This window comes from Engraulis encrasicolus, chromosome 2 (assembly GCF_034702125.1).
Source record: "Engraulis encrasicolus isolate BLACKSEA-1 chromosome 2, IST_EnEncr_1.0, whole genome shotgun sequence".
Classification (NCBI taxonomy): domain Eukaryota; kingdom Metazoa; phylum Chordata; class Actinopteri; order Clupeiformes; family Engraulidae; genus Engraulis; species Engraulis encrasicolus.
The window spans coordinates 23,342,501-23,355,760 of record NC_085858.1 but is presented as its reverse complement, the minus strand read 5'-3'; the positions used below and the strand labels follow the sequence as shown (position 1 = coordinate 23,355,760).

The window sequence follows — 13,260 nt, the reverse complement described above, 5'->3', positions numbered from 1 at the left end:
TGATGTAAATACTACATAAATACGAAATGCAACAAACCAGGACACCATGAAGCAAAAGTTATTTTTTATTAGATCCCTCATGTCCAAGCTGCCATGACAAACACAAACACAACAATGACATTTGAAATAAAACAAAAATAGAAACATTATTTGGCATAAGAAGCACACTGGCCAGAACATGAAAACATAAACCATATAAATTATTTATTTTAATCCCCATGTATTCACATTATGGCACTGGGGATGAGCAATCATTCTTTCACATTTTTTTTAATTCATGAGTGAAATGAAATAAATAAAAGGACCACTTTGATGGATATGCTAAAGAGGACATGCTGGACTCTACTGCATGGCAACGGAGCAACGCTGATAGTAAGGGCACTTCTGCCTCCATGATAAACTGCCTCTTTTAACAGTTTGATAAGTGCACAGGTGACAGATTTTTTTTCTTTTTCAAAGCTAAGAAAAAGCATGACTTAACGGAACACATGACCTTTTTATTTGTATAAAACATTTTGATTTTTTTTTCACTTTGCAACCAGTAATGCTATTTGTAGGCGCGCACAAGCTCATTATGGATGAATACAAAACCTTTAACTGCACACAACTGACATGACGTAATCTTGATCTTTTTTTTTTCCTGGATTTGCACATGTATCTTATAGTAGTATGTCTCAATTCTGTGAAGATGAAAATGCAACATTCTTTTCATAATGTTACCCAACAATATCTATAATAATACCAGAGGAACTCATATAGAATGTGACATGAAACAGCACAAAGTGTGAACACCAAAAAAGATGTACTTCCTCCCTCTGAACCGTGTGGTGTGGATATAAAATGATGCCTCTCACTTACATTCATTAAGCCCGCATTGATGACAGATTTAAGACACATTGCTTTTGGCTGTAAAGACCCCCACCCCTCACACCGCCTCTTCCCACGCTGTCCCTGTACAGCACATTTATTGAGAACTATAACTGGGCATTGAAAAAAATGCATACACACTTACTCCAGCCTCATTGCTAAATGAGTAATCAAGCAGGCCACAGACACCAGGGGGTCATACCAAGAAGGTGGTTAAGTGATACCCTGACTAAGTTAACCTGGTTACTTAATCTGGTTTACTACTAACCTGGTTTACAACATATTGGAATACTCCCCAGACGGTCATTCCATAAAGATGGTTTACTCAGACCACAGAGTAAACTTAATAACCAGCGCCCTCAGACTTTTTTGATTGGGGAATAAAGCCACAGAGGCTGCCACTGTTTTTAGGTTTACAACTTACTCCAAATTAATTGACTGTGCCTTGATCAGAAACAGCATCTTTTCGGAACATCTCCCACTTTCATCTAATCGCTTTGCTGTGTGTGTGTGTGAGAGAGAGAGAGAGAGAGAGAGAGAGAGAGACTCTGGCATCATCAGGGTTAGTTGGGCAGGAGGACAGAGGCCGCGTCTTGGCTGGTATTGTACATACAAAGTACATGAACACAGTGATGTTGATCTACTTGCATAAGTCGAATGCCAATGCTGAATGAGCCGAGACACACAATGGGGTGGAGGCAGCCAGACAAAGGGATGCGTGGGCTTGAGAGTGGAGGCTTTTGTCTTTTCTGCACACCTCTACAGTAGGTGTGAGTGCGCTCATGTCTGTGTGTGTGAATGATCAACAGCACGTGAGTCGTCACACGTACACAGACAAAACACAGTACACAGTAGCCTGCTTCTCACAGGTTTGACCAGGCCCATTACAGAGTCATCAGAAAGGGACCCAAACCCAATGCATACGTACAATGCAATGAGAACCCAATTCTGCCACCCCCCAGCCTTGCACTGTTTTATTGTGGCGCATAATCGTATTCAGGGATGGCTTTAACACACGTGACTGACGCCAACACACCTGTGTCATTCGCCTTGAGTGCTCCTCCTCCACCCAAAAGCATGTGTGTGTTTTCCCACATACCTGTCAGTGTTTATATTAAGTACACAAACACACATACCGGCACCCACTGAACAAAACAAAATATATATATATTGGTGCTCCAGCCACTTCTTTTCCTCTTACTTTACTTTTTTCCCTCATTCTTGTTTCCTTTCTGGAATGCTTGGGTTTGCAGTGCAATATTACATGCTATGGTAAAAACGTCCCGATAACATACTCCAGTCTACATTCCCGACCCTAGGGCCTCCTCAGAAAGCCAGGGAAAGTGGACAAAGAGGCTTCGGAGCCTAGTCAGTGTTTAAAAAACTCCATCTTGGCTGAGATTCTGTCATGTATTAATTAAGGAATTCAATCCAATATCCTGTCATCCAATGAGAAATGGATGAGTGTCCAGGACAGTCCAGTCCAGTATCCATGTCATTCAGTGGTTCTGTGGGGGTGGGGGTGAGGCTCTGTGATGTTTTAAATAAATAATGGCTCCGTTCCCATATTATTAGTTTTTCATTTTAAAAATCCCACCGAGAGGAAAGCACAGTTTCATCTGTTGTTTTTGACCATGTATATCCACAGGGCATTGAACCCAGGAAGTTCTGCTTCAGTCAACCGCTGTTTTTTTGTTTGTTTTGTTTGTGCCCCCTAAAAAGGAGCACTCTATCAGAAGTCACTCTGAGTGGAAAGCTCAGCATCAGAAGAAAGCTCCGTGTCCTTTAAAGAGTCCGTCCTCATTGCTGACAAGGCTGCGTTAGAGCGCGGGTCTGTGGCAGAGTGCATTATGGGTAACCAAATATCATCCATGTTTGGCATGACGAATATTTTCTGTTGACAAGAGCATATAACAGGTGATTATTACAGAGCATTTTTAGAGTGAGGAGTCCACACTGTGCAATAAATGGTCAAAAAAGGTACTGCAACTCTTCTGCTCATTGAAAATGTGTTGCCTATTGCCAAATTTGATCTTACATGGACGTTTACAAAGTAATAAACTAATATTTTCTAGTATGGTCCAAGCACAGTCATTTTTGCAGCTAAAAATGGCTATTTCTGGACATTTAAAATGGCGGACCATGAAGAAGATCCCCCTTTTCATGTATGAAAAATGCAATAATGAATACTAGAATTTGATGGTGGTGGTAAGTATTCATGAAAAAGGTAGCATTAGTGAATGGGCAGCATGATTTCTGGAAATAAACAACTAAAACTTTCACACAGTGTCCCTTTAAAATCTCCTTTTATTTTCTTTGTTTCTTTATTGCATGGCAGAATAGGATGACGCTTTGACAGTTGTCTTCATCAGATTAAGTGTGTGGACTCTTCACACTAAAATTACAGTCAGCCTTTGTCCTGCACCTTTTCCTGGGATGTGCACAATCTTCATTGATTATTACATGCAGACACTTACAAAAAATATAAAAGTATCTACATACAAAAAATGACATTTTGGCAGTTTTTGTTTCAAAATGTCAAAATCAACTTTTGAGATCAATGTGATTGCATTCCCTTGTAATACTTAAAACTTGGGGGAAATCAGAAACATGGCATCGTATGACATCAAGGCTATTTTTTTCCTTCTAGGCACCCACACGTGATATGGTCAATGACGTTTTAGTAGTACCACACGTCAAGGTGGTACAACCGCAGCTAATACCACTACTGTATGGATTCAATGATTTTTTTGTTTGTTTTTAGTGGATTATAGGCAGCATATTCATAGCAGTACATTAATTACAAATTACTAATTAATTAATTGGCAACAGATGTTGTACCACCTGACGTCTGAGCCCCAAAAAAACTTAAATTCGAAATCAATTGCCGTAAGCTGTATCAGTTTTGGAGGAAAGAAATCATGACGAGACATGCTCTTCCCTCACAACAACGACAAAATGACTGAGTGGAAGACCCTGCAGGCTTACACTACGCACTACTAATCACAGGCCCCGAGCAGTCACAAACCAGGGTCACTTTTGTTTATGGCTGTACTTGTTCAATCAGCAAACAGTTAGCTGGGCCCTCTAGCAAAGCTGGCTGTCAACAAACTGATAATTAAAATAGCAGTGGTAGGATGATGAGGAGGGCGTTGCTTTGAACCCCTCAGACTAGTGGGTGCTGTAAATATGCATCGCACCCCCTAATAGAATCCCACTGGCATCCTGAAAGCCTCCAGGGTAGTTCCACCACTGCCCAGGGAATGCAAGGAGTCGTGACTCGTGGTAAAAATAAATAAATACAATAGCCTTTGAAAACAGTTTTGGTATGTAAAGAACATACTATAGGCCTGCAGAAATGTATTAAATGGTATGGAGAAGAACACACTGTGAAAATGTAATAAATGTTTTTTTTTAGTTGTAGTTGTAGTGTGTGCTGAGGAGTTCATCAAGCACTCTTATGTATCCCCATTCAGTATGACTGGTGTCTCCCCCTGCCAAACCAACCACCTCACCTGAAACTCCTGGTCAAGTTTTTTCTCAATCCAGTCAGTCACGTGGGCAAAAGTCACTTCTCTCTCCCCCAGTTTGGGCCGGGCTTTCAGCTCCAGATGCGGAGGGCTTCTGAAGCCATACCTAGAATCATGACACAATATCTTAAGAAACCATGGGCCTATTACATCCTTTTACATTCACATTTTGCTATATAATAATAATTCCCTATCCACCTTCATGGTAAAAATGAAAACAACTAAATGCACAAACAATAAAATGTGTTATTCCACAGTTCAAAGTTCCATGCACAGCTCCTAGGTGCTGGTAGATGCAGGAATGTTCAATACTTCAAAAGAAAGAAGTCTACCGCACACATTCTTGACTTTATGCTCGTTTTATTAGAGCGAACAACGCGTTTCGCCTCAGTGCGTCATCAGGCTCGCTCAGGTATATGTACCTATACCTGAGCGAGCCTGATGACGCACTGAGGGGAAACGCGTTGTTCGCTCTAATAAAACCAGCATAAAGTCAAGAATGTGTGCGGTAGACTTCTTTCTTTTAAAATAAAATGTGTTAGTCATGGGAGATCATTTCAGTTAGCATGTTTTACAATATTGCTTTACATTCCATTCACACCTTCATAGTATTCAACTAATTCACTGTACCAAAATAAAATGTGTTAATCACGCGTATAGACAAGTCTAAAAAACACATCATCAAATCATTTTTTTGGTGAGTCGTACACAATGATTCTCAACTGCATGTCTCAACTGCAATTTGTCCCTATAGCTTTCAAGGGGTAACTCTGAAATAAAGGGTCATTGACTTGAATTATGTACTTTCCAAAGATAAACTGACTCAAAAAACTTTGCTGAGGAGGATCTCCTACACCCGAACATCTGCACGTTTTACCCCTTGACTCAACTGGCTATATCTCAATCCAACCAGCAGAGGGCACTCATCAGTTACGCATGTTCATTCATAATACAGTGACTGTCTGAAGGGAGTGGTTGATATCAGACCATAAATATAGATATACACATGTTTGTCACACACATTTATAATGGATAAACATTTTGACACAATGCAACTGCCATTGTCCAGCAAAAGGTGATCGGTAAAGAAGAAGAATTGTTTAGTGGGGATAGAGTCGAGAGGACCAACAGTAAGGTGGAGCATACCATATTCTATCGGTGGGGGGTGGGGGGATGTTGACTGCCAGAGTTCCTTTGAGCTCCTGCACCTCCACGGTGAGGAGCAGAGGGGTGTTGGACACCTCCTCCATCTTCTTCTTGATGAACTCCGTCTCCGTGGCCTTCTGGAAGTACTTGGACTTGGCGATCTTGTCCACGAAGCGGATGATCTTGCTGGGCCGGTGGCCACCAACGTAACTAGGATGGAGGTGGTGGGTGGTGGGACATGAGTAGAAGAAGTGAGTCAGGCTGCATCTCTTATTCATAGAGAACGGAGGCCTCCTTTGCCACCCACTCACATGTCACATGTGCTCTTTGCTCACACATGAAGAGTTCTCTGAATCATAGAATATCTATTTTCCCTGAAATCTCTTTTTTTATTTCTCCCTTTCTCTCAAACATCTGCCACTCCTTGTCCTCTCACCTTCTTTTATCTACTGTATTTTCCAACAGATGAAGACAAAGGATGTGAGTGTGTGGGACTGGACATCGATGAAGGTACAGGATTAAAGAGTTTAACCCCTGAGCTCCAACCCCCAGCCACAACACACAGGCAGACAAAGCCCCCACATCCATAAACACAACACTCCTTTGTAAAGAGACCCTGGACACCTTGAGAGACTCTACATAACACCACAAATAATAATAATAATAACAACAACGACAACGACAACAATGACTACGACAACAATGTGAACAATACACAATCAACTATAATACCACCACCACTACTACTACTACTACTACTACTACTAATGCTAATAATAATAATAATAATAATAATAATAATAATAATAATAATAATAATAATAATAATAATAATAACAATAATAATAATAAAATGCCCCACCTTTCGGCTCCAGGAAGAACAGCTTTATCAGTGAAGACCTCCTGAGTCTCCTCCTCATCAGATGATCCAGCACTAGAGGACTCCTCATCGCTGTCAGCCAGACAGTACATCCGTGGCCTAGGCCTATAGCACATTAACACACACAGTACATACATACAGTACACAAACACACGCACACACACACGTTTGCACACGCACATGCACGCGCACACACACACATGCACACATGCACATGCACGCACACACATACCCACACACACAAACACAGATCGAGATGGACATGTTTTTAGTCGACATGAAACCCAACAATAATCCCCTAAATGTCATTAGTCTTCCTAGAGGCATAATCTTACTGCACGCAGCAGAAGCAGAGCAAGAGTGTTGGGCCGCCTCAACTCAACTCACCGTGTAGAAACAGAATGGTGCCAGAGAGGGTGGAGGGGTTGCGTCCGAGAGAGATAAAGCACATGTCAGAGACAAATAGCATATGCAATGTAACACACAGCAGCTAGCGCGCGAAAGGGAAAGGAGGTGCTACTATTAAGGCTAAGGAATATGCAATGCAGTAAGCCCAGTAAGTGTGAGTTTTCAAAGTGAGTTTCCAAGAATAACCACAGGCACAGATGGCCCATGGGTGCAGCTTCAGGCATTCAGGATTTCAAGAGCAGTGAAATGGTTTACAGTGAGGTGCTGCTTGCTGCGAGGATAGCGCTGTTGCTAAGTAAAAAAAAAGCTACACACCTTTTTGTATTTTATACAGTGATGTTTTGTTTGCTCAGACTGACAAAATGGCAGTTAAGTGCGTCAAGTGAAAAAAATGGCCAAGTTCCTGTAAGCAGCAGCGTTGCTTTCTTGCTTTTTTTAAACAAATCGAATTACCTACATCTGCAGTATATCATATCAAGATGTGCATGCAGGTACTCTCTTAAGCCTTTGTGAAACTTCATAGATGCTGCCAGCATAGACAGTCTCCAGAATACAGTAGTAACAAGAAACACATCCACACTCATTTCACACACATTTCAACACAATTTTAACCGAAGCAACTTGCAATCGAGGACATAATCATAGCCTACAGCACTTGCAGATAGAAAAGTGCACAGGACATATACAGAACAATAAGGACAGATGCTAAGTAGGGTTACTTTTTTTATAGTACATTAGCACAGGGTTAAAGCGATGGTTCGGAGTAGAATCACCCTAATGCCATTTGAACCGTGACACCCATCCACCTTTACACCCGAAGTGTTTTCTGCCGCAGGCTTACATCAACAGAGTTGCCGTGTTATTCGATGTTTATTCCGGTTAGCTTGACTCAAGCGCATATGGATACTGGGCACCGTCTCCAAACTTTCCCCACAACAATAACATGTCATGACACCAAACTTCTGCAGTAGCACAAATATGGTCTGTACTCACGAAACAAAGCATTTGGAAGTTTGGAAATAGTCCAGGAGTTTAGTATTATCAACACAAGCTGAATAGCTTCTCTGCTGCTAAAGCTGTGCCAACGTTACTTCCGTCATATGAGACAAGCCCGTAAAAGTCTTCAACAAACTTCCAGACGAGAGTGTTAAAAAAGTTTTCACTGAATTGTGATTAAGGCTTATATTTTCAAGGCAATACTTAAAAGATATTTCAAATCTTACCTACTATCAATTAGACAAGGATTTTCGTTATCAATACTGATGCTGAATTCACTTTTTATTGTGCATATTATGAACTTCGTTGAGGACTCTTACATGCTTGTCTTAGATGACGGAAGTAACGTTGGCGCAGCTTTAGCAGCAGAGAAGCTATTCGGCTTGTGTTGATAATAATAAACTCCTGGACTATTTCCAAACTTCCAAATGCTTCGTTTCGTGAGTACAGACCATATTTGTGCTACTGCAGACGTTTGGTGTCATGACATGTTATTTTTGTGGGGAAAGTTTGGAGACGGTGCCCAGTATCCATATGCGCTTGAGTCAAGCTAACCGGAATAAACATCGAATAACACGGCAACTCTGTTGATGTAAGCCTGCGGCAGAAAACACTTCGGGTGTAAAGGTGGATGGGTGTCACGGTTCAAATGGCATTAGGGTGATTCTATGTAGAAGTTGACTGGGAAGTGGACTGGGGCAGCTATTGCACACTCTTACTAACTCAACTCACCCCTCCTTGAGTTCGCCCAGCCCCTCTCCTTCCTTCCCCAGCCGGGACAAGTTCATCTTGGTCTCCAGTGACATCAGGAAGGAGCCGTGGTAAGAGATCTCCAGATCGAACCACAGGCCTGCAGGGGGTGGTGATGGTGGTGGCAGAGGTCAAAGTCAAAGTAAATTCATGTTGTAAGCACAACACTGACAAATGACATAACATAGCTGTTGCACCCTCTACTCCATTGTACCTGATGAGGTAGATAGACTGGAGTGTTGTTACGGAAAAACATTAAAAACATAACAAGAACCCACCACAAATCTGATCCAACCAACACAGAGCTAATAATAAGAAAAGTACACAGGTCTACTGGTTACTCGGATAAGTTATCTTTGTTGGAGGGAAATTGTGTTTCTTTTTTTTTACCTCCGCCAAGGAGGTAATGTTTTCTGTAGCATTGGTTTGTCTGTCTGTTTGTCAGTCTGTCTGTCTGTCAGCAGGATAACTCAAAAACTAATCAACGGATTTAGCCGAATCTTTGTGGAGTTGTTAATGACCCAGAGAACAAGTGGTCGTCCCGGTCCCGGAACCAGGACCTTTTCAAAGATTCTTCGCCATTGCTGGCCCATAAATCTAGACGCCCCTGGTGACCACTAATTGAATTGCAGGACAGGGCAAAACATTCCAGTTTCTAACTCCACAAAAAGAAGGCAGAAACACTTGAATGGAAATAGGGTGTAACATAGTTAAACGTTCTATCAAACAGCTTCCTTGGTGGAGGTCTGCGCTTCGAGGTCTGAGTGCTTCTACTTTTACTTTTACTTTTACTTTTACTTTACTTTTAGGCGGAGAGAGCCATATAGTACAGATAACCTCAATTGGATAACCTCACTCTTGTTTTTACATTACATTACATTACACTTAGCTGACGCTTTTATCCAAAGCAACTTACAGATATTACAGGGTATTGCTTTATAGTCCCCGAGGGCACTTCAGCCATGGAGTGAGGAAGGGATTAGTAAGGGTGGGGATTGAACCTGCAACCTTGCGGTCTAAAGTCCCAACTCCCAGTCCCTAACCATTACACCACAGCTGCCCACTCAAGCCTTTTCGATAGCACAGACACTGCTCTGCAGGTCCCAGATACTGGGGAAATCAATTATATGGCGGCAGACGGATGACGCGCTGATATATGATGGGAATATGTCATCGTTACGAGGTTACAGAGGAACATCTACTGTACCTCAGGCTGTTATTGCTATTATGGCAGTTGGTCTCCGGGCGGAGTACATTACTGATGTAGTATGTAGCAGATGATATCTTTGTCTTTGTACTATATAAGCCTGTTCTGTTTCCAGCACTCTGGCTTCAGACAGAGAGGCAGGGCTGCCACCGAGAGACGCTAGGTCAGGATTGATTCGGGCAGCCCATGCCTTAGTATTATTGGCCCTCAGAGGGCTATAATATGGTTGGGATGATGGTGCAGCATTATTTTCTTTGAGGGGGCTTACCATTTCTAGCAGTGCCGCCACTACACAGAGTTGTGTGTAGGGTATGTGCCTTTTGCTTTACACTAGTAGTGGGAGTATTACTGCTATGGCAGTAAATGCAGAACCTTTCACCACCCTCAGCAAAGAGTGAACAGGCTCATTGACGGCCCCATCTGCAGTAAGAGGCTACTAGCTTTGAGGTAAAATTTACACAACAAGACTCAGAGAACGGCAGGAAGAACACAAGAAAGGTAAAACTGAATTATTTAACGGAAGGAAAGGTAATATGAGCTTATTTCCGAAAATGGTACAGTAGCTTTAACCCCTTAGTGCAGAGTCTATGTTATAACCTTACTGTCACCAAAATCGCAATGGCTGTGTCTTAGTCCGTTACTTAAGGCTCTCTGTACTGTCCTAGCAATGTTGTTATAATGTAGTTGAGTATTTTAAGCAAATAGGGAATAGGCCCGCCGGCAACCCCATCTGCAGTAAGAGGTTAATAGGTTCAGACTTAAAGGACCTCTCTTACATGACATCAGACACCTTCAATGCATTCAAAGTATAAGGTAGGCCTATAAGTTGCATCCAGTGGCATAGACATTTGATGCGTTACGTTTGATGGCACTGTTTTTTGCCTGAAACTGGTAGTCCTGTATACCTACTTTGCTTTCAAAAAAAATGCGGGGAAATGGACATGTGTTCGGCATTTCAGTGAAAATCGCTTAAAGTGGTGAGAATCCAAATGTATATATCTTTTAGGCTGCAGTTTCTAGCAGCAGAACTGCAAGGAAGTCTGGGTTGTTTTTTTTTTGCTTTTCTTTGGCGTAGAAGGGAATTCAGAGCCCAAGCCTCCCCCTCACACCCCCCATCTCCTTCCTGCTCTCCGCCCCCCCCCGACCCCCTCCACCCATCTTCTCCCTCCTCCTCTACTCCACAGATGAGTTCCTTACATAAGGAACACTTCTCAGATTTCCATGGTAGGCTAGCCCTTCTCTTCTCTTCTCCTCGCCTCCCTTTTTCTTCTACTGTCTGCACTTTCCCTCTCCTCTCCTCTTTCCTCTTCTCCTCGCCTCCCTTTTCTTCTATTGTCTACACTTTTCCTCCCCTCTCCTCTCCTCTCCTCTCCCCCTTTCTCTTCTACTGTTTTCACTTTTCCTATCTTCTCTTCTCTTCTCTTCTCCTCTCCCCTCTCTTCTCTTCTCTTCTCTTCTCTTCTCTTCTCCTCTCCCCTCTCTTCTCTTCTCTCCTCCCCTCCCCTCCCCTCCCCTTTCTTCTCTTGTCTTCTCTCCTCCCTTTTATTCTCTTCTGTTGTCTTCACTTTTACTTTGCTCTCCTCTCCTTTCCCTTTTCTCTTCTGTTGTTTTCACTTTTCCTCTCTTCTCTTCTCATCTGTTTTTTTCTCTTTTCTCCTCCCCTTCCCTCCTCTCCTCTTCTCTTCTCTCCTACCCTTTCTTCTCTTGTCTTGTCTTGTCTTCTCCCCTTTCTTCTCTTATCTTCTCTTCTCTTCTCTCCTTTCCCTTTTTCTCTTCTGTTGTTTTCACTTTTCCTCTCTTCTCTTCTCATCTCTTTTTTATCTTCTCTCCTCTCCTCCCCTCCCCTCCCCTCCTCTTCTCTTCTCTTGTCTTCTCTTCTCTTCTCTTCTCTTCTCCTCTCTCCTACCCTTTCTTCTCTCCTCTTCTCTTGTCTTGTCTTGTCTTGTCTTCTCTTCACCTCTTCTCTTCTCTTCTCTCCTCTTCTCTTCTCTTCTCTTCTCTTCTTTCCTCCTCTCTTCTCTCCTCTTCTCTTCTCTTCTCTTCTCTTCTTTCCTCCTCTCTTCTCTCTCCTCTTCTGACTCACACTCCTATCCACTCAGGCCTCCGCTGGATGGATAAACTCCACCAGTGACTCATGGCACAGGACACATCTGCCCATCTGAGTCCATCGCAGGCCAAAACCATCCGTGTCCATGACTCAACATCTCCATGTCTGTTCATACCGTATCATTATAGTCTGCCACATGGGCTACTGGCCCAGGAATGCACATTACAATACACCAGCTTGGCTTATGAATTTGCTAATCGACAAGGCCGAGGTTTGACAGGGTCTGAGCCCCATTCCACCCCCCCCCCTCTCTCTGCATGTTACAATTAGATGAGTCACAAGTGATTGCTCACTAGTGCAGAACATACGTATGTCTCCCACTCATACACACAAAACACTGCATTTTTTACTTTTTAGTGTGCACTGGTGATGGTAGCAGAACTGGTGGTGGCGCTCTCTCTCTCTCTCTCTCTCTCTCTCTCTCTCTCTCTCTCTCTCTCTCTCTCTCTCTCTCTCTCTCTCTCCTTGCTCTCTGTCTAAACCAGGTGACGGCTCATTGAGATCCCAAACGGGCGTCCTTTTGAAGGGACGCCTCAGTGACTTGCTCATAAATAGGCTAATCCAGCACGGTGGCACTTCATTAATCTGACTTTAATCATGACCATATTTTACAGAGGGACAACAGAGAGCATCCTTTTGAGTTGCATTGTGTGAAGCGGACACAGGGGTGAAAGCAGTGCTTAATTTGTGCCGGAATATGCCGGAACAGGATCCCGCACCTTGTGATTTTGACCCCCTGTGTTCCAGGACTTATTTTGGCTGATCCGGCACCTCTCGTGAATTAAAAAAAAACTATATACTATATTGTAACGAACTACCTCTGCCTCCTCAGGGTGAGAGCGCAGCATTACCCCGTGTTCACTTTATTTCCCATCTCACCGCGCAGCCTATTAATTGGGTTTGAGACTGTCAGGATCGCAACAACCACGAGCCGAGTGAGCAAGAGAGAGGGAACCATGAAGTGTTGCCGCCGAGAAGATCACCATTTCTGAATTGCTAAAGCCAGACACTGATGTGCGCTGTTCCAAATTGAGACCGAGCGCACAAGTCTGCAAACAAGGGTTTGCAAAAGTGCACGACTAAAAATAAGAAAAGATATTCGTTGTGTTGATCTAAGTTATTTCTTATGTGTTGGTCAGCAGCACCAGCAGTTACAGCATTGTACAGGGTTCCCACACGTCCTGGAAAACCTGGAAAACCTGGAAATTTAGAGATGTGTTTTCAAGTCCTTGAAAGTCCTGGAAATTCACCAAATGTCCTGGAAAAAAATATTTGTCCTGGATTTTTTTTCCTTCAACTTTTTCCCGATTTTGTTTGTGGTATAATTTTTACTCTTCTCCGAGTCTAGACATGACAATTCAATTTATAT

The 13,260-nt window shown here is 42.7% G+C and overlaps 1 protein-coding gene across 2 annotated transcripts in view; it reads right to left on the bottom strand.

Annotated features, from left to right (window-relative positions):
• Nucleotides 1-52: 52 nt before the first annotated feature.
• The window catches only part of tex2 (testis expressed 2), a 71,244-nt gene continuing 58,036 nt past the window's right edge, over nucleotides 53-13,260 (bottom strand). Inside the window, exons 11-15 of one of the 2 annotated variants that reach the window (XM_063184052.1) lie at nucleotides 8,560-8,677; nucleotides 6,406-6,528; nucleotides 5,544-5,753; nucleotides 4,383-4,503; nucleotides 53-2,761 (exon numbers count right to left, since the gene is read on the bottom strand). In XM_063184052.1, the coding sequence (XP_063040122.1) occupies nucleotides 2,600-2,761; nucleotides 4,383-4,503; nucleotides 5,544-5,753; nucleotides 6,406-6,528; nucleotides 8,560-8,677 (734 nt within the window). In that variant the 3' untranslated portion in view covers nucleotides 53-2,599. The remainder of the gene's footprint in view (nucleotides 2,762-4,382; nucleotides 4,504-5,543; nucleotides 5,754-6,405; nucleotides 6,529-8,559; nucleotides 8,678-13,260) is intronic. The other variant, XM_063184062.1, reaches the window with a different exon arrangement.